The 25,587-nt window shown below is 47.2% G+C and overlaps 1 protein-coding gene across 1 annotated transcript in view; it reads right to left on the reverse strand.

Moving 5' to 3' along the window:
- Positions 1 to 25,587, reverse strand: part of LOC115074732 (histone PARylation factor 1) — a 76,919-nt gene that overhangs the window by 17,996 nt on the left and 33,336 nt on the right. The window contains exons 6-7 of the mRNA XM_029574528.1: positions 19,106 to 19,193; positions 6,023 to 6,195 (exon numbers count right to left, since the gene is read on the reverse strand). Coding sequence (XP_029430388.1) covers positions 6,023 to 6,195; positions 19,106 to 19,193 — 261 coding nt within the window. The remainder of the gene's footprint in view (positions 1 to 6,022; positions 6,196 to 19,105; positions 19,194 to 25,587) is intronic.

Genomic DNA, 25,587 nt, shown 5'->3' on the forward strand with positions numbered 1-25,587 from the left:
ATAGACAATTTCATTGCCATTGTCTATTTCATTTAAAACAAATGCACATCCCTAATAACCACTGCCTTAACACACTGTTTTGCTACCATGAAATCTGGCACCATCACCCCATGGTCACTCTTCTGGTTGCTACACATTAGCTCTTAACAGCCTACTGCATACCACTCCTGTTGATTTCTGAACTCTAAGAAAGTCATTTTCAAAGGAGTTATACAAGTAAATGCAACATACTATTGTAGCAATTTTCAAAAGCCATTTATGCGTGCAAAGTACACTTACACATATACAACCTATGAACAATGCTATGGCATATATTGTATCAATTTTTAAAACCCACTTATATGGGTAAAGTGCATTTACATGTGTAAAACCCAGTTTTATGCATGTAAATCCTTTTACAAATTACCCCCAAGTAATATGATTCTGAAAATTTTGGCACTAATTCTTTACTGCCAAGTATTCAACCACTCAAGCTTTCTTAGATCACTTTTCATTCTGTCTACTTCTTCAGGAATATCCACTCAGTTGCAGACGTGTTTGTCATTTCCCTCAACTCCTCTGTGATACTGCTGCAAAGATATGATCCAGAATCGATCCCTCAGGCATTCAAGTAAATACTTCTCTCTCCTCAGGGTGAATCCATTTACATTACCCCCTGTTTCTAATCTAGGCTACATCAGGATTCTCCCCCAGGCTGCTCAGTTTATTAAATGAACCTCCTATGGGGAACAGTTTCAAAAGCTTTGCCTGAAACCCACATAAACCACATTCAGAGCATATCCTTGATCTATTTAATCTCACTTGATTTCTTTGATTGTGTAAAACTAGTCACCCAATCTGCCTGAGGTAAAATGATGCTGCCTTGGATCCTGCAGTCCACTGGATGGTGTAAGTCCACTATCCTTTCCTTCACTAGTCTCATCAATTTTTCCACCACTGAGGTAAGGCTAACTTACCTGTGGTTTCAATCTCCTCTCTATTACCAATTTTATGAAGAGGGATGTCTCCCTCTCTCTAATCCTGCAGGACCATGCCTGTATCCAAAGATCTAGTGAACAGGTCCTCAGTAGACCTACCAAAACATCGGAGATCCCTTACCATTCAGCCTCAAGACTGTCCACTTTCAGTTTTGATGGCTGCACACAAAAACATCCTCCTCTGCAAATAATGTAACTACCTCACTCTCAAATGACTATAAATAAATATGTACCCTGGGCAACTATCAGCAGTCCTCCCCTAATCCCTTCAATGAAAAATGAACGGAAGTATTTAGCTTATCTATATTCTCCTCGTCTCCTTTCAATCTTATACCACCACCTCTGGCCTTCCTTTTATCACAGATATAACTGGAAAAAAAAAAAGTCTTGTCACTTTGCTTTGCCTCTTTTCTTCCATTCACACTTTAGCCATCCTGATTTCTTTTCCTGCTTCTTTCAGCTTTATCTAATATTCTTTCCTTAGTTCCCCTGTTTGTGATCCTTTTAACTCTAGTCTTTTGGCCCTTTTTCAGACATCTATGTAAGAACATAAGAAATGCTATGCTGGGTCAGACCAAGGTCCACCAAAACCCAGCATCCTGTCTCCACCAATCCAGGTCACAAGTACCTGGCAGATCCCATAACATAGATCTATTTCCTAATACTCATTCTCAAGGAAAACCATAGTTTTATTAACTTTCCAGATAGATAAACCTGATACTCTTGCTGTAGTAAGACTAACTCTATGACTACTCTCTGCCTTGGCTGTTACATCAGACCATACACTGTTTGATGGTCACTCATGCTAGGCCCCTACCTGGTCATTAGAGACACTCTCCATTTATAAGTACCAGGTCCAGTATATCCCCTTCCCTCATGGGTTTCATCACCATTTGTTTGAGGTTAACCCCTTGAAGGGAATCCAGGTATAGTCTCTACTCCTAATCAAGTCTGCCAACAGGATACTCTAATTAAAATCTGGCAAGTTAAAATCACTTGTAAAACACCAGCTTGCTCTTTTTACCTACATTTTGGTTATCTGCAGCCGGATCCCTGTCCAGTTCCACCACCTGAGTCAAAGGTCCTTCAGACCACCCCTCTCCAAACCAGCACAGTATCTTCCCCTTTCTCCAATCCCCCTGCATTTCAGCTGCTTTGATATTTTTGACATAAAGAGCAATGTTTTCTCAAAAGCTTGAAAGGTTACGTGCGCAAAAATGTTTTGTGCAACTTTTTATAAACGGAGCTCAAATTTGTGCGCTGTAAGCCAATGTAATATAAATATTGGGATTTCTTGTGCACACCATACTTTGCTGTGTGTGCAAGATTCACAGTGTGGGCATGCAAGCTTAGAGAAAATAGTAATATAAAGAGCTACTCCTCCCCCTTAGTGCCAACCCTTTCCATCCTCAAAAAAACCCAACAAAAAAACCACACACACACACACACACACACACACACACACACACACACACACTCTCTCTCTCGGCCTCATTATGGCTGTATCCTATTCGTGGGACTCAACTGGCTCACATCTTCATGATGGCAACAATGTCCAAGTCTTCCTCTGCCATGAGGGCTTGCAGACCAGGAACTTTGTTTAGGATTACAAGCAATTTTGCTCGTGGTCTTCCATTGATTTCTTCTCAAACCTGCTCCCCACACCTTCCTTGTTCTAGAGTAAATCAGCAAGTTTCTCACTTTTGCAATTGTCCCACAATCTTCATTTAACAACATGGCAGTTCATATCCATTGGCATCCATTTGCCACCCACTTCTAATTTAAATGCCTGGCGACACATGATCTGAAATTTTCACTTAGGATCTTACTTTCCTCTAACAGAAAGATGTAGTTCATCATTACAGTACAGCCTTTTATTGTTCAATACTAGCTGACACATGGGGAAATTTCCTGGAGGCCACTATGAATGGCCGCCTCCCAACACCAGAACAGCCTGCTCTCCTCCCACTCTCATCCCCCACCACCTCAAGAGCAGCAGTGTGTCTTTACACCAATGCCAACCCAGGCTACTCCCCACAACCAGAGTACAGCCATCCATGGAAATTCCTTGGAGATTCCTATTTATTGTCCCCCTCCCCAAGTCCCAGCAGCCTGCCCTCTCCTCCAGCTCGGCCTGTCACCCCTGTAATCCCAAAATATTAGATTCAGCTATGTGAAAAGGAGCTCATGTTATAGGTATCTTACAACCTTCATAAATTGCTTCTAGAAGCTTTTTGGCTTATGTGTGAAGCCCGTGAAGCTCTGGGCTTAACTAATCATAGGTCGCAAGAAATCCTGGTATTCTCCATCCGGAGCTATAGCACAAGATAAGGTACTGTATGTATTACAACTGATACGTGCACTTAGCTTGAATCCACTATCAGCATATGTAGTCCCGAAGTCTGTCCTCTGTTACTCCTTCTTCAGGGAGCTTCAGGAACCAAAGTTCTGTTAATTAGCAGGTAAGAAACAATTTTTCTTTCCTTTTCACATCCCGGATCAGTCTAGACTTCTGAGATGTCCCCAAGCTCCCCTAAACTGGGTGGGAATGTGAAAATCCCACTCATAGAACACTCTCACCAAAGCCCACAGACTCCAGAGCTCGAATATCCAAACGATAATGTCTGAGTGTATAACAATTTCCAAGTTCACTCTCCACACCTTCAAATAACAATTCCTCCTCTCAAAAGTTTTTTACTTCAAAGATCTGTCTTATCAATATCAGTCGTACTTTCAACGTTTACTTCATGTTTTCAATCTGTTTATGACGTTCGACATGTGATACTTGTTGGTTCCGGTTGAATTATAAACAGATTGAAAACATGAAGTAAACGTTGAAAGTACGATGGATATTGATAAGTCGGATCTTTGAAGTAAAAAAGATTTGTGAGGAGGAATTGTTATTTGAAGGTGTGGAGAATGAACACTTATATTGGCGAGTCCCTGAGGAAGCCCCGGATAGGGGGTGAAACAAAGATCTTTGTTGGATTTGGAGGAACTTGATCGTTCTTCATAAAGGAAATTAGAAGAAAAGTCCTATTTGGGAGATCTGGCTAAGAATTTTGGATTAACCGAGAAGTTGGGAGCTGATATCAAATAGAGTTGTTATTGATATTAGTTGTGATGAAACAGTGAAGAACACTGGGGGATAAAGAATATTTGTATACATTGATAAGTGTATCTATTGATAAGTGTATGTATTGTCACTATGTTTACAGGTGCTATAGGTTTTTAAGTGGTATGAATGCGTGAGTTTGAATGTATTGTGTGATTAGAGTTTTAAATTGTCTAGATAGGATGTTCTAGAGGTTTCAGATTTTGTGATATTAATAAAATTCACAGATATTGTATTTAAACATTGTATGTATAAATTATTCTGTGTGTAGTTATTAGAAAGATAGAGAATTATTGTACAATACCCCTGTGTGTTTGCCGTGTTCAATATTCCTACTTGACAGGGAAACATTAAGAATCAAGTAAACCTTCATACGATGCCAATAGTATGAAGGTTTTTGTTTTTTTTGTTTTTTTTTCCATACGACGCCTCTTGGCATAATTTTATGTTTCAATGTAAACCGATGTGATCTGTATTTTAATACAGGAACACCGGTATATAAAAATCTAAAAATAAATAAAATAAATAAATAGGTTTATGGCTATCATGCTGGTAAGCCCTTTAAACTATGGGGCTTTATAATCATTAGGTTTCTTGATGTTATTGTTTTGATTCTTCTCATGAAGCTATCGTTGTCAGTCACATTTAACTTAGGTGAAGTCCACTGACTTCAATTGATCAAGCTGCCGCCGAAGGTTTACTTGATTCTTAATCAGTTCTCCTAGATAGCAAGTCTGTAATTTAAATGTGGATTCTAATACATGCTATATTTTGGGACTTTTTCCAAATAGTACTTGACAGGGAAGGCATCAGCGACAGACCCAGACGCTCTCGCATCTGCTGCAGATTGGTCTCCCCTCAGTTGCCTTCCCCTCTGGAGACGCAGAAGGAGCACAAGCCGGCTCTACAGAGACAGTCACATCTCACAGCAGCTTTTACCACGTGCTATATTTTGCATGTGAAGGCTGGAGCTGTGCATCATGATAATCACCTTCCTACTGGGACCCCTAGCTAACACTAGGCCACAATTTTGTGTTAAGCGATTAATACATTTTAATAAATGAAAATGAAATAATAATGAGTAGTTTCAATTACCCCAGTATTGACTGGGTGAATGTCACATCAGGACATGCTAGAAAGGTAAAGTTCATAGATGAAATAAATGACTGCTTCATGGAGCAACTGGTACAACCACCAACAAGAGGCAAAGCTATTTGATACCTAGTCTTTAGTGGAACACAGGATTTGGTGCGAGAGGTAACAGTGTTGGAACCACTTGGCAATAGTAGTCACAACATGATCAAATTTGACTTAACTGGAAGGAGGACACTAAAGAAATCTACTGCAACAGCATTTAGTAAGTATAGTATAATGTACCTTAAAAGCATAACCAGACAGCATCTCACTAGATAATATCTAGATCAGTCTTCCCAAACTTGTCCTATTGATGCTACAGCCATGAATATGCACAAGATAAACGTGCACACAGTGGAGACTCCATATGTACAAATGACTCATGGTATGTATCCTGAACAAACACACACAAGATCAACAGGACAGATTTGGGAGTCCATGGTCTAGACAAAGATGCCCTTGTGCCTCATTCCAAACACTTCTAGAGTTGTGATGCTAATGTGCAGTCACATGAGTTTTGTTGTATCCCAGGCCTAGGAGGAGCTAGCACATCACAAGCAAGGGAACTTTGCTATTTGTTTGTCCATTCTATCTGCAGAACAGACAAAGAATTTAAAGAACATTAAACTTTGTAGACTAATCTTAAATGGATTTCAAAACAGTTTGAACTTATTTAAAAACATTATTCCACCCTTCTTACATTCAGGGCAGATTACATAACTTTGTGTTGTAGTACTGTTTTAAGCCAGAAAGCAAAATCCAGAAGCAGTCTGTAGAGTTCTGGTTCAATACTTACATGTGATCCATAGCAGAAGAGATCTATTCCCAGTTCATAGCCCATTCCATAGTCACATTCATCATTAGCGAATTGAATATATGTGATCATTTCCTGGATAGGTGCAAAAGCCTTCATTCTCTCCCCATCATTGGGAGCTTCAACAATGCTCTTGCAAATTCTCTTAAGGTTTGCTGCAAGGACGACACATTCAGACAAACAGTCACCTTGTGAAATTTCCAAATAATAAATTTAAGCTACCTCAAGCAAGATGTGCAGCACCATTTGTTATCAGGCATGTAATACTATGTGCGGCGGTGAACAGCAAAAGTTACACAATAAGATCTTGCAATTACTGTGCAAAGTAACATACGAATCTGTTTACTTCTGACTTTCATGCAAGTTATGTCATGAAATCTATTAAAATGGGAAAAATAAGGATTATATTTTTTTTAAGCCATGGCACCTTAAGATCTTGAAATTTCATAAAGTCCAATAAGACTACCTACAAGTACTAATCTAGGGCTTGGGATCCTGAGTAATCAAGTAGTTAAAAGGTAAGTTTCTACTGTGTTCTCTCTGGTAGAGCAGAGAAAACACCTTGTCACATTGCTTTGTAAGAATACCTTTATCCAATTTTCTAGCATCTCATCTTCCTGGAGTACCTCTACCCCACTTCAAATGAAATAGAAAACCAACCAAGAGCTAGAAGTTCTGAGGTCATGAATTAAGTCAGCCCCTTAGCACTCTAAACAGAGTTCCAACTTTTTCTTATTAATACCCTTACGATTTATTAGGAAAATGTGCAGATGAAGCAGGGAGTAAGCACCAGGACTTGCAAAACTAATATATTAACCTTTTACACAAAAGCACAAAATCTGATTCTGTGCCCAATTCTTGGAAAAGTAACAGGGTCATAGATAAGGTGGCCAACTTTTCCCATGGACCATAAAGGAAAACTCCTGGAATACCACAGATCAGTCCAGACTCCTGGGTTTTGCCTCCCTGCCAGCAGGTGGAGACAAAGAAGAAAAGCTTTACCAAAATTGCTAAAGTACCATTTGCAGTCTCTTAGTATGATTTCTACCCAAGCCAAGAAAAGAACAACAATAACTAAGACCCTCAACCCCCCTCAACGAGCAAAAGGGAAAACTTGCTCCAACATTAAGCAGTAGCTCATGTAGCCAAACAAACTGCCATGACGAACAGGCTTTACTAAACAAGTGGTGTTCTGGACTGATCTGTGGTATTCTAGGAATGAAAATTAGCAGGTAAGAACCAATTTTTCTTTCCTGTACATACCCCAGATCAGTCTAAACTCCTAGGATATACCTAAGCTCCCCTATACTGGGTGGGAATGTGATAGTCCTGGTTGCAGTACACTCTTGCCAAGTCCCTCAGAGTCCGGATCCTGAACAAACTGGTAATGTCTGAAGAAAGTGTATAACGACATTCAAGTAGCTGCCTAACATTTATTATGAAGAAACCAGTTGACACTTTGCATATGAGGTTGCCTGTGCCAGAGTCAAATGAGCCCTTAGAACCTCGCCGACACTGGATAGCCTTTACAAATATACACAGAGCTAATTGCGTCCAGATGACTTGTCTGGATTGATAACCCAGCCCAGCGAGCTCAACAGCTGTAGGACCCAGTGTACCGCCTTCCGGCAAAGGTCTTCCGGTTTTGCTCAAATCAGCCAATTGTCCAAATAAGGATGTACCAGAACACCCTCTCTCCGGAGAGCCGCTGCCACTACCATCATTGCTTCGCTGCCACTACCATCATTACTGGCGCTGTTGCCAATTCGAAGGGTAGAGCACAAAATTGGAAGCGATGCCCGAAGATAGCAAAACGCAGATAGATACTTTTGATGATCTGGGCGGATGGCTATGTGCACATACGTCTCGGCCAGGTCTAGGGAGCCAGGACTCTCCTCTGTGAACGGGTGATATCACAGCCCAAAGAGTTTCCATGTGAAATCGAGGCACCCTTAGAACCCGATTGACTCTCTTTAAGTCGAAGATGGGACGAAAGGTGCCTTCCTTTTCAGGTATCACGAAGTAAATGGAGTAGCGACTCAGTCTCAGCTGTCCCGCAGGGTCTGGAACTATGGCACCCAAGTCCTGCAGTCATCTAAGGGTGTTGCGCACAGCAAGACGCTTTTGTTTGTAAGAGCACGGGGTAACCAGAAATTGCTCCCGGAGTGGCCGAGCAAAATCTAAAGCGTAGCCTTGTTCAATTATATTGAGGACCCACTGGTCTGAGGTCAAAGTGGTCCACTCCTCTAGGAAAAAGGACAACCTACCCCCTAGCTTCAGAGTGGTGGAGTGAACTGGAATCGCTTCATTGGGCGGACTTCAGACTCCCATGCACCTGTGGTGCTCCGTCCCTACCAGGACGTCTGTCTCAAAAGGACTGATTCCAGGAATGTTGCTGGCTAGGACCCTGTCGAGACGAAGATAGAAAACTGCGATTCCCCCGGAATCTCGATCTCTGGGGAAAGGATCCCCCTCATTTTGGGTTTATCCTCCGGTAACTTATGCACCTTGTTTTCGCCCAGAGACAATTATGTCCTCTAGCTCTTGGCCAAACAGTAACGTCCCCTTAAGGGCAAGGATCCCAGCTGGGCTTTTGAAGAAAACATCCGTGGACCAGTTCCTGAGCCCTAGGAGCCTGCGGGCAGAGACAGCTGAAAACATAGTCCTGCCTGAACCGCATCTGCACCCGAAAGGGATGCGATCGACTGCAAGTGCTGCACCCAACAGAGGCTGGCTCTCAGCACAAGAAACTGCTGCACACGGCGGCATGAACCCCTAGAGCTGACACTTCAAAAATCTTCTTTAGCTGCAAGTCCAATTTGCATCCTGCAAATCCTTAAGGGCTGTGACTCCCGTCTCTGGGATAGTAGAGGAAAATTAGGTTCTTACCTTTGCTAATTTTCATTCCAGTAGTACCATGGATCAGTCCAGACAGCTGGGTTATGCCTCCCCTCCAGCAGATGGAGTCAGAGAGAAAACTGAAAGCACCCCCTAGATATACTGGTGTGCTACCTGCGATCCTTCAGTATATGTGATATCAAAGCAGAAATAAAGAATTGAGCACAGTCAAAACTGCCCCCAAGAAACTCCTTTGTATTAACTTCTTATTAACTAGGTGACCAGATCAAGTAGAAACATCCTTGAGAACAGATAAAACCAGACACAACAAATAGAACACCAAGAGTGTACAGTAACACACGATACACTGGAATAACTATAAAGGGAACCTTAAACATGTGGTAACCGTCACAATACCACTGAAATGGAAAACTCAGAGAATACGAGCGGACTCCCAGAACACCGTGGGCGGGCGTCTGGACTGATCCATGGTACTACTGGAATGAAAATTAGCAAAGGTAAGAACCTAATTTTCCTTTCCCAGTACGTACCAGGATCAGTCCAGACAGCTGGGATGTACCCGAGCCGCCTTAACTGGGGTGGGACCCTGAGAGTCCCGCTCGAATCACACTGCTCCCAAAGGACTCTGCAGGAGGTCCCCGGACATCCAGACGATAATGCCTGGAAAAAGTATGCCAGGATTTCCATGTGGCTGCCCTGCATATCTCTTGGCAAGAAACCAAGTGATTCTCTGCCCATGAAGTTGCTTGAGCACGCAGAGAATGAGCCTTAAGCCCAGCAGGAACAGGCTTACCACATCCAACATACGTGGACGCAATAGCACCCTTTAACCAGCGTGCAATCGTAGCTTTGGACGCTTGAAGACCCTTCCTGGGTCCATTCCACAACACGAAAAGGTGATTGACTTTCTAAAGTCATTCGTAACCTCCAAATAGCGTAAGAGAATCCGACGGACATCCAGACGCCTCAAGTCCCGACCCTGAGAAGACTGTAGGTCCTCGTCCGAAAAGGAAGGTAACTCCACCGTTTGGTTGACATGAAACGCGGAGACCACCTTAGGTAGGAAGGAAGGGACAGTTCGTAGGGAAACTCCTGACGCCGAAATGCGCAAAAACGGTTCCCTGCAAGAGAGAGCCTGCAGCTCCGACAACCAACGAGCCGAGGAAATGGCCACAAGGAAAACAGTCTTGAGGGTGAGATCCTTCAAAGAAGCCGCCTTAAGAGGTTCAAACGGAGCCGCACACAATCCACGGAGTACCAAGTTCAAGTTCCAAGACGGACAGGGAAGCCTGACGGGAGGACGCAAGTTTCTAACCCCTCGCAAGAAACGAGCCACATCTGGATGACTCGCAAGGGAAGAGCCTTTAACCTTACCCCTCAAGCAACCCAAGGCCGCCACCTGAACCCGAAGCGAATTATACGCCAACCCCTTTTTCAAGCCATCCTGTAAGAACATAAGGATATCCACCACTGACTAACGTCTGGCCGAAGTACCTGCCTTGTCGCACCAATCATGGAAAACCTTCCAAACCCTCGCGTAAGCGAGCGTAGTGGAAGAACGACGTGCCCGAAGGAGAGTAGACACCACCGCGTCTGAATAACCTCTCTTCTTCAACCGGTTCCTCTCATAAGCCAAGCCGCCAGACAAAAACGATCCGCCAGATCGAAAAATACTGGACCCTGACGAAGGAGATTGGGAAGATGACCGAGACACAGTGGGCCGTCGACTGCCAAGTTGACCAGATCCGCGAACCACGGGCGCCGCGGCCATTCCGGAGCCACGAGAATCACCGGACCGTGATGGGACTCTATGCATCTTAGCACTTTCCCTACCAGAGGCCACGGAGGGAACACATAAAGAAGAATGTGACGAGGCCACGGAAGGGCTAGCGCGTCCACCCCTTCTGACGCGTGCTCTCTCCTCCGACTGAAGAAGCGCACCGCCTTTGCATTTTGACGGGTCGCCATGAGGTCCAAGCGCGGAGTCCCCCAACGCCGCGCGATGAGAGCCATCGCCTCCGACGAGATCTCCCATTCTCCTGGATCTAGGTGCTGCCGGCTGAGGTAATCCGCCTGAACGTTGTCCACGCCGGCAATGTGGGTGCCCGCGAGACGCTGTATGTGCCTTTCCGCCCAGGACATCAACAGCGCCGCCTCGGTTGCTACCGCTTGGCTTTTTGTGCCTCCTTGTCGATTTATGTACGCCACTGTGGTCGCATTGTCCGACAGAACTCTTACTGCTCGTCCGCGTACCAGTGGAAGGAGACAACGCAAGGCCAGGCGGACCGCTCTGGTCTCCAATCGGTTGATGGACCAAGTCGCTTGGAGTGCCGACCAGTTGCCCTGGACTGCACGGGACTGGCAGACCGCACCCCAGCCCGACAGGCTGGCATCCGTCGTCACCACCAACCAAGACGGGGGTTCGAGGTCCACCCCCTGTAGGAGATTGGCTGGGGTCAACCACCAAGAGAGACTGGAGCGAGCCGGCTCCAGCAAAGGCAATTCCATCCCGTACTCCTCCGAGCGGGGATCCCAGCGAGATAGAAGTGCTCTTTGTAACGGACGCATATGCGCAAAAGCCCATTGTACCATTTCCATAGTAGACACCATATGACCAATGACTTGTAAATAATCCCAAACCGTGGGAATCTCGAGCTCTAACAGGCGCCGTACCTGAGTCATGAGATTGAGCATGCGTTGCTGCGGAAGAAAAACCTTGCCCACCAAGGTGTCGAACCGAGCTCCCAGGAACTCCAGCTGTTGGGTCGGTTCGAGTCTGCTCTTCGCGAAGTTGACTACCCAACCCAAACTCTGCAGCTGGTGCACCACTAAGGAGACCGCCCGGTTGCATGCCGCGTGCGACTTTGCTCGAATGAGCCAATCGTCGAGATAGGGATGCACAAGGACGCCTTGCCGGCGGAGGGAAGCCGCTACCACCACGAGGACTTTGGTGAACACCCTAGGCGCGGTGGCCAACCCGAAGGGGAGGGCGCAAAACTGGTAGTGGTCTCCCATCACCATGAACCTCAAGTACCTCTGATGCCGTTCTCTTATTCCGATGTGCAGATAGGCCTCTGTCAGGTCCAAAGAAGCCAAGAATTCTCCCTTGTGGACGGCCGCAATAACAGACCGGAGGGTCTCCATCCAGAAGCGGGGCACACGCAACGCCTTGTTTACTCCTTTGAGATCCAGAATGGGTCGGAAGGTGCCCTCCTTCTTGGGCACCAGGAAGTATATGGAATACCGACCCGTCCTGAGCTGGTCCCGCGGAACCGGAACCACCGCCCCCAGAGCCTGTAGATGGGCGACCGTTTGGGCTATAGCTACCTGTTTTTCTACTGGGCCGCACGGCGATATCAGGAAGAGATCCCGGAGGGGACGTACAAAATCCAACTCGTAGCCGTACCGAACCACGTCGAGGACCCATTGATCCGAAGTAATTTTGGCCCACTCCTCCCAGAACCGGGACAGCCGACCTCCGATAACGGGCACGGAGGAGTGGGCCCGCGCACCTTCATGGTGCGGGCTTGATGGCAGGAAAGCCTTGGGAAGAGCCCCCGCGTATAGGCCTCCTGCCGCGAAAGGAAGAAGACGACCAGGCCTGGGATCTTGTCGCCTGCTGCCGCTGGGGAAGGGAGCCCCCTCTTCCCCCACGGAAACGCCGTTGCCCCCGAAAGCGAGCCCTAGCGTTACCAAACAACCGAGGTTGCCGAGGCTTATCCTCAGGCAACTTGTAAACCTTGTTGTCACCCAGGTCCTTAATGAGCTGGTCCAGCTCCTCGCCAAACAGCAACTTGCCCTTAAAGGGGAAGGAACCTAACCTTGCCTTGGAGTTGGCATCCGCCGACCAACGACGGAACCAGAGCAACCTCCTGGCTGAGACCGCCGAGGACATAATGCGAGCCGATGTGCGCAACAAGTCATACAAGGCATCCGCTGTATAAGCGACCGCCGCTTCAACACAATTCGCCTGCTCGGCCTCGCCCGGAGGGAGCTCCTGCATGGTCAGCAGCTGCTGAACCCAGCGGAGGTTGGCCCTCTGCACAAGGCTGCTGCAAGCCGCCGCTCGGACCCCCAGTGCCGCCACGTCAAAAATGCGCTTTAATAAAACCTCAAGCTTGCGGTCTTGGAGGTCCTTCAACGCTATACCCCCAGTCACGGGGATAGTCGTATGCTTAACCACAGCCGTGACAGCCGAATCTACCGCGGGTGTCTTCAGAAGTTCCAATGAATCCTTAGGTAAGGGATATAGCCTTTCCATGGCTCGATTCACCCGCAGGGAAGCCTCTGGGAGCTCCCATTCCTTTGAAACGATCTGTAAGACCTTGTGGTGAAAAGGAAAGGTCTGCGGGGGAGCTCTAATCCCTGCCATCGCGATATCCCCTGTAGACGTGTCCGCCTCCTGAGGCGGAGTCGTTAACTCTAGCTCCTGTAACACGTGGAGAATAAGGGAGCTTAATTCCTCCTTTCCAAACAATCGTAGCACCTGGGGGTCATCCCCTTGTACGGCCCCCTGATCATCTGTCGCCAGCAAGTCCGGAGCCCCCGGGGACTCCGGAGCGGCTCCTGTGTCTCCCAGGTCCTCAGTTTCCCTCCCCCGCGGACGGGAACCCTGGACCCCGGAGGACCCCGCGCCCGGCGGGCTCCCTCGGGGCAAGGAAGTGGTCCTGGGGACCTTCGGGGGAGCGGGAACCTCTGCCTCCCAGCCGGACTCTGCCTGCAAAAAGGCTTTGTGCATTAAAAGCACAAAATCCGAAGAAAAAGGTACTGACCTCTTTAAATTCTTCTTCAGGCCATCCGATGGGGGGGGGCCGCGAGGAGACCCCAAATCGGGCTGGGAGCGCGGGCTCAGTGGCTCGGGAGAGGGAGGAGGGGAGGTTTCCTCCTCCGACGCTGAAAATGCAGCCTGCCGCGTGTTCAAAATGGCCGCCGCACTCCTCCCCGATGGAGGAGTGGCCGGAGAACGGCTGCCTGAAACGCTGCCGTGCCGGGCTGCAGAGGACAGAGGAGAGCCGCTGCGGGCAGCGCTCGGCCCCCCCAAGGGTCCCTCGCCCCCGGGAATACATCGGGGGCAGAGACCCCCGCGGGAGAGTCGCGCCCCCGCCTCCCCACAGGTCAGGCAGACCGAAGATCGCGGCATCAGGCCAGGAAGCGGAGCAGCAACGGGAAAAAAATGGCGCCAAAAAGACCCCCTGAGAAGAACTCCACAACCAACACGCGCCGGGTGAGCTAGCCACCCCCTCCGGGGTCCGAAACAGGCACTGGCAGGCCGGGGTCAAAGAAAAGGAGCGCACTGCCTGTCCCCAACAGGGCTTAAATGGCTCTGGATTAAACTTTTTTTTTTTTTTTTGAAACCCCCTTCAGGCCAAGTAACCTAGAATTGGGGGGGGAGGGTGACCGGCCCACCGGTAAGCTCTCCCCCGGCCTGTGGACACACTAACCCGGGAAGAACAGGAGGGTAAAACCCTCCTAGCCTGCCTCACTCTGCCGCTAGCCTCGCAGCGCAAGACACTCAAACAGACACTAACACAGACCGATAGTTAGACAGAGGAGAGAAAAGGAAGCATCGACAGATCTAGTCCCCTGTCCTACCTCACTGTTTTGTTTTTTTTGTTTTTTGTTTTTTTTACTTTCCCAGTACCGAGTAACACGGACCGGACCAGGACCGCAGGGTTATGCCTCTCAATCTGCTGGAGTCAGAGAATATACTGGAGGATCGCAGGTAGCACACCAGTATATCTAGGGGGTGCTTTCAGTTTTCTTTCTGACTCCATCTGCTGGAGGGGAGGCATAACCCAGCTGTCTGGACTGATCCTGGTACGTACTGGGAATCTTCTTTGCCACTGCAGAGACTGCCGCATCCACCTTAGGCACCTTGAGAAGGTCCAAAGCGTCTTCCAATAGAGGATATAATTTGTCCATAGCTCGGCTGACTTTCAAGCCTAAGTCTGGAGTGACCCACTCACGAAACAGGTCAGTAACTGACATATGAAAAGAGAAAGAATGAGTCAGGCCCTTGAGACCATCACCGGATCCATGGCTCCCAGCCGCACATCCTCTTGAGGAACCTCTATGCCTAATTCCTCCAGAAATTTTGACAATTCATGCATATCCAGCATAGCCCTCTGCTTCAACGGCAGGGGAGCAAGTCTGATATTTCACTTTCAATGCAAAGCCAGCATAGCCCTCTGCTTCAACGGCAGGGGGAATGAAGAAAGGTGGATCTATATTCAGGCAACAATCAACAAGGACTGAATTACACAGTCTGAATAAAAGATAAGCATGGGTGCAGCTTACTTATTGCGGTGGTTAATACCCCTAACTAAATTAAGCTATTTCACTTAGATGCAGTTCCAACACTGCTCTCTACATTAATGGCGGGGGTGGAAGGAAAATAGAATACAAAAAGTTAATAAGAGCCAACAGAAACAGATAAGTATGTGAGAGAGAAAAAAAGTGCGAAAGCTTGCTGGGCAGACTGGATGGGCCGTTTGGTCTTCTTCTGTCATTTCTATGTAATAGTGGGAATAAGTGGACCCAATTCATCCTTACGGAAGAAACGGACCACCTTCGGGTCATCTCCCTCAACCATCAACATGCCTGCCTGCTTGAAAGGCTGAGGCTGACTGTCCGGATCCACATCTGGACCCTGAGGATCTAGGGGAGGGGCCTCCTCCCCATCAGAAGTTTCTGGAGACAAAGAGTCTGTGGGACAAGATACTGATCTGAGCGGCCGTTTAGGTCTCGCTGACACCACCCCCCCCGGGGGGCTTGGTATACTCCTTTGCCCACCTCTGAGGGCGCTGGGGCCGAACAAGCAGTCTTGCCACCATGTTTGCTAGTTGCCTTCTGGGCCTTAAAGGCCTCGTGAAGAAGAAAATTGAATTTGTCGGAGAACAAGGAGGAAGAATCTGAGTCTCCCCTGGACCCTCCTCAGACGAATCCTCACAATGTCAGCCTAACACCCCGCCCCCCACCCTGGGGGCTCCAAGCCTTGGTGATAGCGGTGGTGGGGAATTTCTCTCCCCCAAAAGCAGTCTGGTCCTGTGCTGCAAAGGTTTTAAAATGGCTGCCATTCCCGCGCTTAGCGGGAATGGGACTGCCGGCTGATGCAACCGATCAAGCCTCCCAGGCTCACGGTGACTCCGGGAATTGGCGCTGCAGGAAATTGCATTTTCTGCCATGCCTGAGGTGCCCTCCCCCTCGGGGAGGTACTCTGAGGAAACCGCGGCTCAAGAGAGCCGCACGCCCTGCCACAGGCTCTGCAGGCCCTCCCATGGGACATAATGAACGGCGCCAAAAAAGTAAAAGAATCGCAGTGGGGAACCGACGTGACAATTTAGCAGGCAGTCAGCAGTTGGGAGGAGAACGGAGAGGCCGAACAGAAGGCAAACAAAAAATTACCTCACTGCTGTTCACGGTTTTTTTTTTTTTTGGTTTTTTTTTTTAAACAAACAGGACCTGTCCTCCTCTTAGGATGAGTGAACCTGGCTCCCCGGTATCACCCTCAGAACACAGACCAGAGGGCCGGAGACAGGGTTCTCAACCCTCTGCTTCTCAGCCTCAAATACCAGGGAGGATGGTCCTACCAGGACCTGACAACCCCCTGGGAGGCTTAAAGCTAGTTAGTTCTTCTAATGCTAAGTTTTCTTCTTTTTCCTCTTTTTTTTTTTAAACTAAGGTCTATACTTATAAATATTCTAGCTAATCCAGACTGAAGGGATTTGCACCTCCATCTGCTGGAGACAGAGAAATACTGACAGACTCTAGGTGGCACCTCAGGGTACAAGGCAGAGTCCATTAAAACTTCTCTGTCTCCATCTGCTGGAAGGGAGGCAAAACCCAGGAGTCTGGACTGATCCAGGTGCGTACAGGGAATAAAGGCTACATGGTTTTATAGAGGAAGGTTTCGTCGGACAAATCTGATCAATTCCTTTGACATTGTGACCAGACAGTTGTATCAGGGGAGAATACTAGATATAACGTATTTGGATTTCAGTAAGACCTTTGACAGTTCCGCATAGGCGACTTATAAATAAAGCAAGTGCCCTCAGTACAGGCCCTAAAATGACCACAGGGTTAGAAATTGGTTGAGTGGGTGGCAACAAAGGGTAGTGGTAAATAAAGTTCACGCCAAGAAGAGGAGAATTATTAATAGTGTGCTGCGGGGATTATTCTGTGGACCAGTTCTTTTCATAAGTGATTCTGCAGAAGAGCTATCAGGAAAAAAAGTTGGTCTTGCTGGCATGAGAGAGTGAGGGAGAAAAGTTGCATGGACAGTAGTATGGTCATGGGGGAAGGGGTGAGAGGGAACCGGCCAGCACTCAGGGAGACAGGGAAGAAAACAAGCACCGGAGAAGGGGGCCACAGAAGCTAGAAGGCAGGAGGAAAAGCACACAGAAACTGATTGCAAGAAGAAGTCAGGAAGGAACATGGGAGGAAAGGGGCCTTGAGAGGAAGGAGTGCAGGAGAAAGAGGGCAGAAGGGAAGGCACTCAATAAGAGACCAAGAAAGAGAGTAGGGCAGTAGGCAGGAGCAAACTATGTCCACCAGGGATCATGAGGAAAATGGGAACAGACAGCTGTCAGGGGTTAAGGCAGGTGGCGGAAGAGAAAAGCCAGTAATCATTTTGAATCTCTGCATGCAAAGTCAGTGGGTACTAAAAGTACTTGCAGTGCCTCTGGCCCCAGAACTATAAAAGAAAACTCTGCGAGGAGTTTCCCTTTGAAAATTCACTTGTCCATGAGTACAAAATTGATTGCTGGGAAGTGGAGTGGGGGGTGGGGGGGGGGGGGAATAGGTGGTTGAAAGGGAAACATTGGTGGAGAGGGGCAGGACAGGGAGAGTCCAGAGACTTGTGGGTTGAAGGAAAGGATGGTCAGAGAGTGGTGTCTTGGCAGCTGAGGGGGAGACACACTGGCGGGGGCTAAGTTGAGAGAGAGACTGGGCTTGTAAGATTGAGAGAGATGGGCAGAGAGAAACTTGGATAAGGGTTCATGGAATGAGTGTGAAAAGGGGTAAAGGTAAATTGAGGAGTAATCTAAGGAAGTATTTCTGTAGAGAAAGGATTGGTGGATGCATGGAACATGCTCCCGATGGAATGGTATCTGAATTCAAAAAAGCATAGAATAAGCACAGGATCTCTGAGGGATTGTAGAAATGAGAAGCTGGAGTGGATGGGCAGGACTAGATAGGCCTTATGGTCTTTTTCTGCCATCATGTTTCTCTGTTTCACAAAGTGTGCGAGACATCTGTCATGATAATAGAAAGGGAGCCATTAGATCCCATCTGCGTGAAATCATTTATGGGTCTTGTCAATTTCTTTCCATCCAAGAGTCTTGAGAAAATGCAACGGGGCAGATTAAATAAATGTCAACAGCAAAATTCTGAATTGATTCACATATTCGACTTGATTGCTACCCATAACATGCATTTGTAAGAGACTACAAAATGCACAGAAGGTCCAGCAACCTTTCAGTCTCATTGTGTGTGATGTGCAGCCATTCAGTGCCAATTTAACCAGTGCAGTGGAAAAAGTGGAGCTGCAGGAAACACACTAACCTGGCAGTATGGACACTGGGAATTTTCACCTGATGCAGTCTCTCCCAGTGCAGTCAGTTTTCTCATCTAAGGAATGTGCATGCTGTAGTAGCCTGCTTTAGCTGACAGACATCACTCCCTTTCAAAGGTGCCCCTAACCCAGCTACACCAGTTAATGCCATGAGAAAAACAATGCCCCCCACCCTTTCACTCAGCTATACCAGGTGTTTGTTCGCATCTATTAGCATTAAAACCTGTTTATTTTCAACAGAGAAACAGGACCAGCTCCAGGATGTGAACAAAATGACACAGAACATCAGAAGTCCAAAGAGACCCTGAGGCACACTCATAATAAATGATGGCCCATCCAATCTGTTTTGTCTTTCTATACTGCTAACATAGGGTATCTCCCAGCTGTCCTACTGCCTGCAGGATATCATTCCTGATCAGTCAGTCCAAAGAGAACTTAAGGCATGGCTTGCAGGGAAACATTTGACATTGTGCATCTTACTCAAGAAATACATGCTATATTCCTGGTAACTCTACCAGTTATAGGATGTACTGCTTCTAGCAGCAAAGCCAGAAAACTGAGGGCAGGATAACTCCCACCCAGTAATGTAAGGGAACTACAAAGTCATGCTCTGCTCTCTGAAAAAGATAAGTTACCATCTGTCTCAGGAAGTTCTCTGTAACCAACATCGTTTTTATCCACAGGGACCATGAGACCTGCTCCATGGAATGTCTTTGTCACCACCTGAGTTGCAAGAAATTCAGAAAAGAAAGTAATACTTTGAGTAACAAAGAGAGGCACAATTCACTGCATGTTTATAATGATGTATGTCATCTTAACAAATGACAGAATGGGGAGAGGAAAAGACGAGTGTACATTCCCATTTTCCAAATCCTATACTTTTAGTCTAATAGTGACATAAAATCAATTCGCTGATGCAGCTACTGCATAGGAAAATGGTTTATGATTCCAATTCAGGCCTGTCTCTTCTGGTGGCAAACCATCGGGGGAAGGGGGGAATAACCAAAGCACACTGCTATGTGGTTATGAGCAGGGTTAGATTCAAAAGAAAGGATATAAAATTAAACTTGCCCAAAGATTCCAAGATGTTTGATTTTTATTTTATTATATATCAGAAGAAGCAAAAACTGCCTGTCACAATACCCAAGTAGCAAACTGACAGTGCCTAGACACAGGCCATGTTCTACTATGTTGCATCGGGAGTGATCTAAAACTAGGCTTAGACAAATTTACTGCACAGATATCAACATAGAGAACTTGCACTAGTGATTTCAATTTCAGCAACACCAGAGGCTTAGAAAACTTCACTATACAGGTGTTGCCTAAGCTTTGTATGTCACCAATTTTGAAATATTTCCTAAGCTACCCCCTTTCAATCTCACCTCCTGTGCATGGAAACCATTGAGATAATTTAAATGTCTAACATACCTCCCCTCTCTCACTTTTCCTCCAAGGTGTACATGTTTAGATCTTTACATTTATCTCCATGTGCTTAAGATATTTTGGTAGCCACCCTTTGGAGAGACTCCGCACCTTCAAAATGGTGTAAACCTGTTGGTCTCCAGAACTGTACACAGTATTCCAAGTGAGGTCTCTCTAGAGACCTATACAGGGCAATATCACCTCCCTTTTTCTGCTGTCCATGTCTCTCCCTATGCAGCCAAGCTTCTTTCTGGTTTTTGCCATTGCTTGATCCACCTGTTTGGCAAACTTAACATCAACAGATACAATTACCCCCAGATCCTGCTCTTCCTTTATGCTTAGAAGAATTTCACCTCTAATACTGTACTTCTCCCTTGGATTTTACAACCTAAATGCATTATTCTGTATTTTTTAGGCATTAATCTTAGCTGCCAGACTCTAGACCATTCCTCAATCCTCGCTAAATCCCTCATGTTTTCCAAACCTTCCTGGCTGTCTACCCTCCTGCAGATTTTAGCATCACTGGGGGGGGGGGGGGGGGGGGGGGAGAAAAAAAAAACCAAAACGTTTTCCCCCAATAGTCCTTCCACTACTTCACTTACAAAAAATATGTTGAAAAATGACCAGTCCCAGAATTGATCCCTGTATACTAAATCCAAGTATACTATATCTAACACGCTCCCCTGATCCAATTTGCTGGTCACACAATCAAAGAAATTGATCCGTTTCATCTGCCAAGATTTACCTCTAATGAAACTATACTGCCTCAGATCATGCAACCTACTGGATTCCAGAAACTGCACTATTGTGTTTCAGCAGCAATTCCATTAATTTGTTCACCACAGAGATTAGACTAACTGGCATATAGTTAGCAGCCTCCTCCTCAGTCCAACTTTTATGAAAAGGAACCAAATCTGCCCCTCTCCAGACCTCTGGAACTACTCTAGACTCTAAAGAAGGTTAATATTGCTATTCAGTTTTCCTGTTGGCCCTGCCCACCTCCACACCAAGAGGATAGTGAACAGCATGCAAAAAAAAAAAGCCACCCACCACTCTCCAAAACAAAAAAACAAACCGCATCTACCTGGATACACTTAAGATTCACATTTGGGGCATAAGGTGAATCTTATAATTTAATGTAGGAAACCTGAGTAAATTCATACTGAAACAAAATTTGCCACTGTTCAGAATGCTGCTACCACTCCTCAGGTTGGGCAATAATGACAGAGACCACTGAAGAACACCGATTTTCACCAGAAGCATACTTCAGTTAACGCTGGTTGGTAATGGAGAGGTGGATATGTTAAAGGGCAGAGAGAGTATTTAATTGAGAAATTACTTACTTGATAATTTCATTTTCCTCAGTGTAGACAGATGGACTCAGGACCAATGGGTATTGTGCTCTCCTGATTAGCAGATGGGAGACGGAGTCAGATTTCAAAGCTGATGTGCAGCATGCTTAGATCTTCAGTATTCTCTTCGAAAAGTCAATGTGGATATATTCGTTTTATGTAAACCGGAGTGATTTGTAGTCCCTACAAGAACTTCGGTATATAAAAATTAAAAATAATAATATATGTTGCTTGATTCTTGATTAACTTTGAACAGGTTCAACTGATTATATATATAAAAACGTTTTGGCACTAGAGACCACCAGTGCACTGAAACAATAAAACGCTGACACCTAGGTAACTATGGGTGTCTTAACATAAAGGTAGGCCGAGGCTTACCTGTACAGTCTCGAGATTGATATCCGAGGTTCTCTATTTCTGGAGCAGCCTGTCCACACTAAGGAAAACAAAATTATCAGGTAAGTAATTTCTCCATTTCCTAGTGTGTAGCCAGATGGACTCAGAACCAATGGGATGTACAAAAGCTACTCCCCTACTGGGTGGGAGGCTGCCTGTGACCCACTTAGTGCTGCCCTTGAGAAGGCTATATCCTCCCTGGCCATCCAGGCGGTAGAGCCTGGAGAAGGTGTGTAGGGAGGACCATGTCGCTGCCCGACAGATCTCGACTGGCGAAAGCAGCCTGGTTTCAGCCCAGGAGACTGCCTGGGCCCTTGTAGAACATGCCTTGACCTGTAGAGGTAGTGGTTTTCCTGCCTCTATGTAGGCAGCATTAATGACTTCTTTGATCCAGCAGGTTATGGTCGCCCGCGAAGTTGCTTCCCCTCGTTTCTTCCTGCTGTGAAGAATGAACAGGTGATCGGTTTTGCACAAGGATGCCGATCTCTTGAGGTATCTGACTAGGATTCTGCCGACATTCAGGTGGCGAAGGAGGCATGAGTCTTCCGAATCTGTGTTCATCTGGTGATGGTAAGGATATGGTCTGGTTCATATGGAACTGGGAAACCACTTTTGGAAGGAAGGATGGTACCGTAAGCAGCTGTGTGGTGCCTGGGGTGAACCTGAGGAACGGTTCGACAGGATAATGCTTGAAGTTCGGAGATGCGCGAGCTGAGCATATTGCTATCAAGAATGCAGTCTTTAAGGTCAAGAGGTGTAGAGAGACAGGCTGCTTGTTGGTCTGAAGGACTCCCCTACTAGGAAGTCTAGTACTAGGTTTGAGGTTCCATAGAGGCACTGGCCACAGTTTTAACTCCTTTCAGGAAGCGAGACACATCAGGATGAGTTGACAGTCTGATGCCGTCCGCTTCGGACCTAAAACAGGCCAATGCAGCGACTTGAACCTTGAAGGAGTTGAGAGACAACCCCTTCTGCATGCCGTCCTGTAGGAATTCTAGGATCATGGGAATCTTGGCTGTCCTCCGGAGGGTGTGGTCTTCACACCAGACTTCAAATACTCTCCAGATCCATATGCAAGACAGATGTGGAGAACTTGTGTGCTCAGAGCAGGGTGTCAATCATGGCTTTTGAGTAGCCGCACTTCTTTAGGTTAGTCCTCTCAAGGGCCATACCGTAAGCGAGAATCAAGCTGGGTCTTCGTGGGAGATTGGTCCCTGCATGGCGGTAGACGCAGAGGATTCCCCGCCAATAGTCTTCGCATGTCCGCATACCATGGCCTTCTTGGCCAATCCGGGGTGACTAGGACTAGAGCACCATAGGGGACTATCTTGTGAATGACCCTGCCCAGTAGCAGCCAGGGTGGGAAGGCATACAAGAGGTCTTCCTCTGGCCAGTTCTGGACGAGAGTGTCGATTCCTTGAGACTGTGGTTCTCATCTGCGGCTGAAGAATCTGGGGACTTGGGCATTTTGACAAGTTGCTAGGAGGTCCATGGCTGGGGGACCCCATTGATTCACTATCTGGAAGGCTGTGTCCACCAGCGACCATTCCCCCAGGTCTAGGCTCTCTCTGCTGATATAATCCGCTGAGATGTTGTCTTTTCCTGTGATGTGGGAGGCCGAAATACCTTGCAGGTTTGTTTCTGCCCATTTCATGAGAAGGTCTATTTCCAGAGACACCTGCTGGCTCCTGGTTCCTCCCTGGGGGTTGATGTAGGCCACGGTTGTGGCGTTGTCCGGCATGACTGACAGACTGACCGCTCGAGCTTCCAGGCAGTTTATGTTCCATTCTGCCTCTTTGTTCCATTGTCCCTGGGGTGTTAGTTCTTGACAGTGGGCTCCCCACCCTCGCAGACTCACGTCCGTGGTGAGCAAGATCCACTTTGGTGTGGATAGGTTTACGCGTTCTTGTAGCCACCATTGAAGCCGATGCCGAACCTCTGTCGGTAGCTGGAGGTGAATTGAGTAGTTCTGGGACACTGGATTCTATTGTGACAATAGGGAGCGTTGTAGTGGTCGCATATGGGCCCTTGCCCACGGAACAACTTCCAGAGTTGAGGTCATGAGGCAGAGGACTTGAAGGTAGTCCCATACCTTGGGGCGAACAGAGTTCAACATGTTTTGCAATTGACCCATCAGTTTCCTTCTCCTTGGAAGGGGAAGGTAGACCTTGTCCAGCTTGATATCGAACCAGACTCCCAGGTATTCTAGTGACTGGGAGGGCTGTAGGCAGCTCTTGGCTGTCTTCACGACCCACCCGAGCTCTTGTAAGTTCTTGACTCTGGTGGTCGCGCGGCAACTCTCCAACAGAGACTTTGCTCTGATTAGCCAATCGTCCAAGTAACGATGTACCAGAACTCCTCCTTTCCTCAGTGCAGCCACTACTACCATCATGATTTTGGTGAAGGTTCTGGGAGCGGGGCTAGTCCAAAAGGGTAGCGCTTGAAATTGGTAATGATTGCCCAGTATCGCAAAGTGCAGGAAGCACTGGTGGTCCTGATGGACCAGCATGTGAAGGTAGGCTTCGGATAGGTCCAGGGAGGTTAAGAATTCTCCCAGTTACACTGCCATTATAACGGAGCGTAGGGTTTCCATGCGAAAGTTTGGTACCCTCAGGTTACTGTTGATGGCCTTGAGGTCCAGGATGGGTCGGAATGTTTTCTTTCTTGGGAACGATAAAATAGATGGAATAGCGACCAGTATTTTGTTGAGACATAGGCACTGGAGTTATTGCCTTCAGGCTGAGTAGTCTTGCTAGTGTGGTTTCCACTTCCAGTCTCTTGGAGTGGGAGTGGCACGGTGATCTCATAAATTTGTCTGGGGGGATGCTTTGGAATTCCAGGGCATACCCCTCTCGAAAGATAGAACCCACTTGTCCGATTTTACTTCAACCCATCTTTGGTAGAAGAGGGTAAGTCTGCCCCCATGTCTTCTTCCTGTGGATGGGTCTGCGTCTTCATTGTGGGGCATGGCCGGAGCCTGCCCCTGAGCTTGCTCCTCTCAATGTGCTTGTTCCGAAAGGACTGAAACCTTCCTGAAGTACGAGGTGCTTGGGACTGTGTTCCTGTAAGGTTTAAAACGCTCCAATCCTCTACCCCTTTGTTCTTTTTTTCCTGTCTTCAGGTAATCTGGGTACTGGGGATTCGTCCCATTTGTTGGCTAACTTCTCCAGTTTGCTTCCGAAAAGGAGAGATCCTTTAAAAGGCATTTTTGTGAGATTCGCTTTGGAAGTCGCGTCAGCCAACCAGTTTCGGAGCCATAATTGTCTTCTGGCCACCACTGCAACACCCCTGAATGATGTGTGCACAAGGTCAGCGGTAGCATCGGTGAGGAAGGAGACTGCAGGTTCCATCGCTTCTCCGGGCATGGTAGCGTCTCTGAAGAGGATCAAACAGGAACGTGCCACCAAGGCGCACAAGGAGGCAATTTGTAGCGTCATTGCTGAGACAAAGGACTGCTTAAGGATGGCTTCCAGCCTTCTGTCTTGGACGTCCTTCGGTACCGCTCCTCCCTCCACAAGGATTGTGGTGTGTTTTGAGACACCACAGATCATAGTGCCTACTTTAGAGAAGTGTAGAAGTTCCTTGGCCGTGGTTTCCAGCGGGTATAGGGCTTCTAGTGCCCCCCCCCCTTAAAACTGGCCTCTGGAGCATTCCATTCCAGGACAATCAGTTCCTTGATGGGCTCCAACATAGGAAAATAGCATGAAGCTTTAAGGAGGTACACCAACATGGGATTATTTTTAAGTTCCAATGTAGGGTCCATGCCTGGGAGACCCAGTATCTTCATAGTCTGGGACACAAGGGCTGGTAATTTGTGTTTGTGGAAGAATCGGAGCATGGTCTGGTATGGCTCCATCCCGGGGGGGTGGGGGGTGGGGGATTTCCCCTTCTTCCGGGAGTCTGTTTCCTCCTCCGAGGTGTCTGGTTCCCCATCCGGGATGATCTTG

The sequence above is a fragment of the Rhinatrema bivittatum genome, chromosome 1 (assembly GCF_901001135.1).
Source record: "Rhinatrema bivittatum chromosome 1, aRhiBiv1.1, whole genome shotgun sequence".
In the NCBI taxonomy this organism is placed as follows: domain Eukaryota; kingdom Metazoa; phylum Chordata; class Amphibia; order Gymnophiona; family Rhinatrematidae; genus Rhinatrema; species Rhinatrema bivittatum.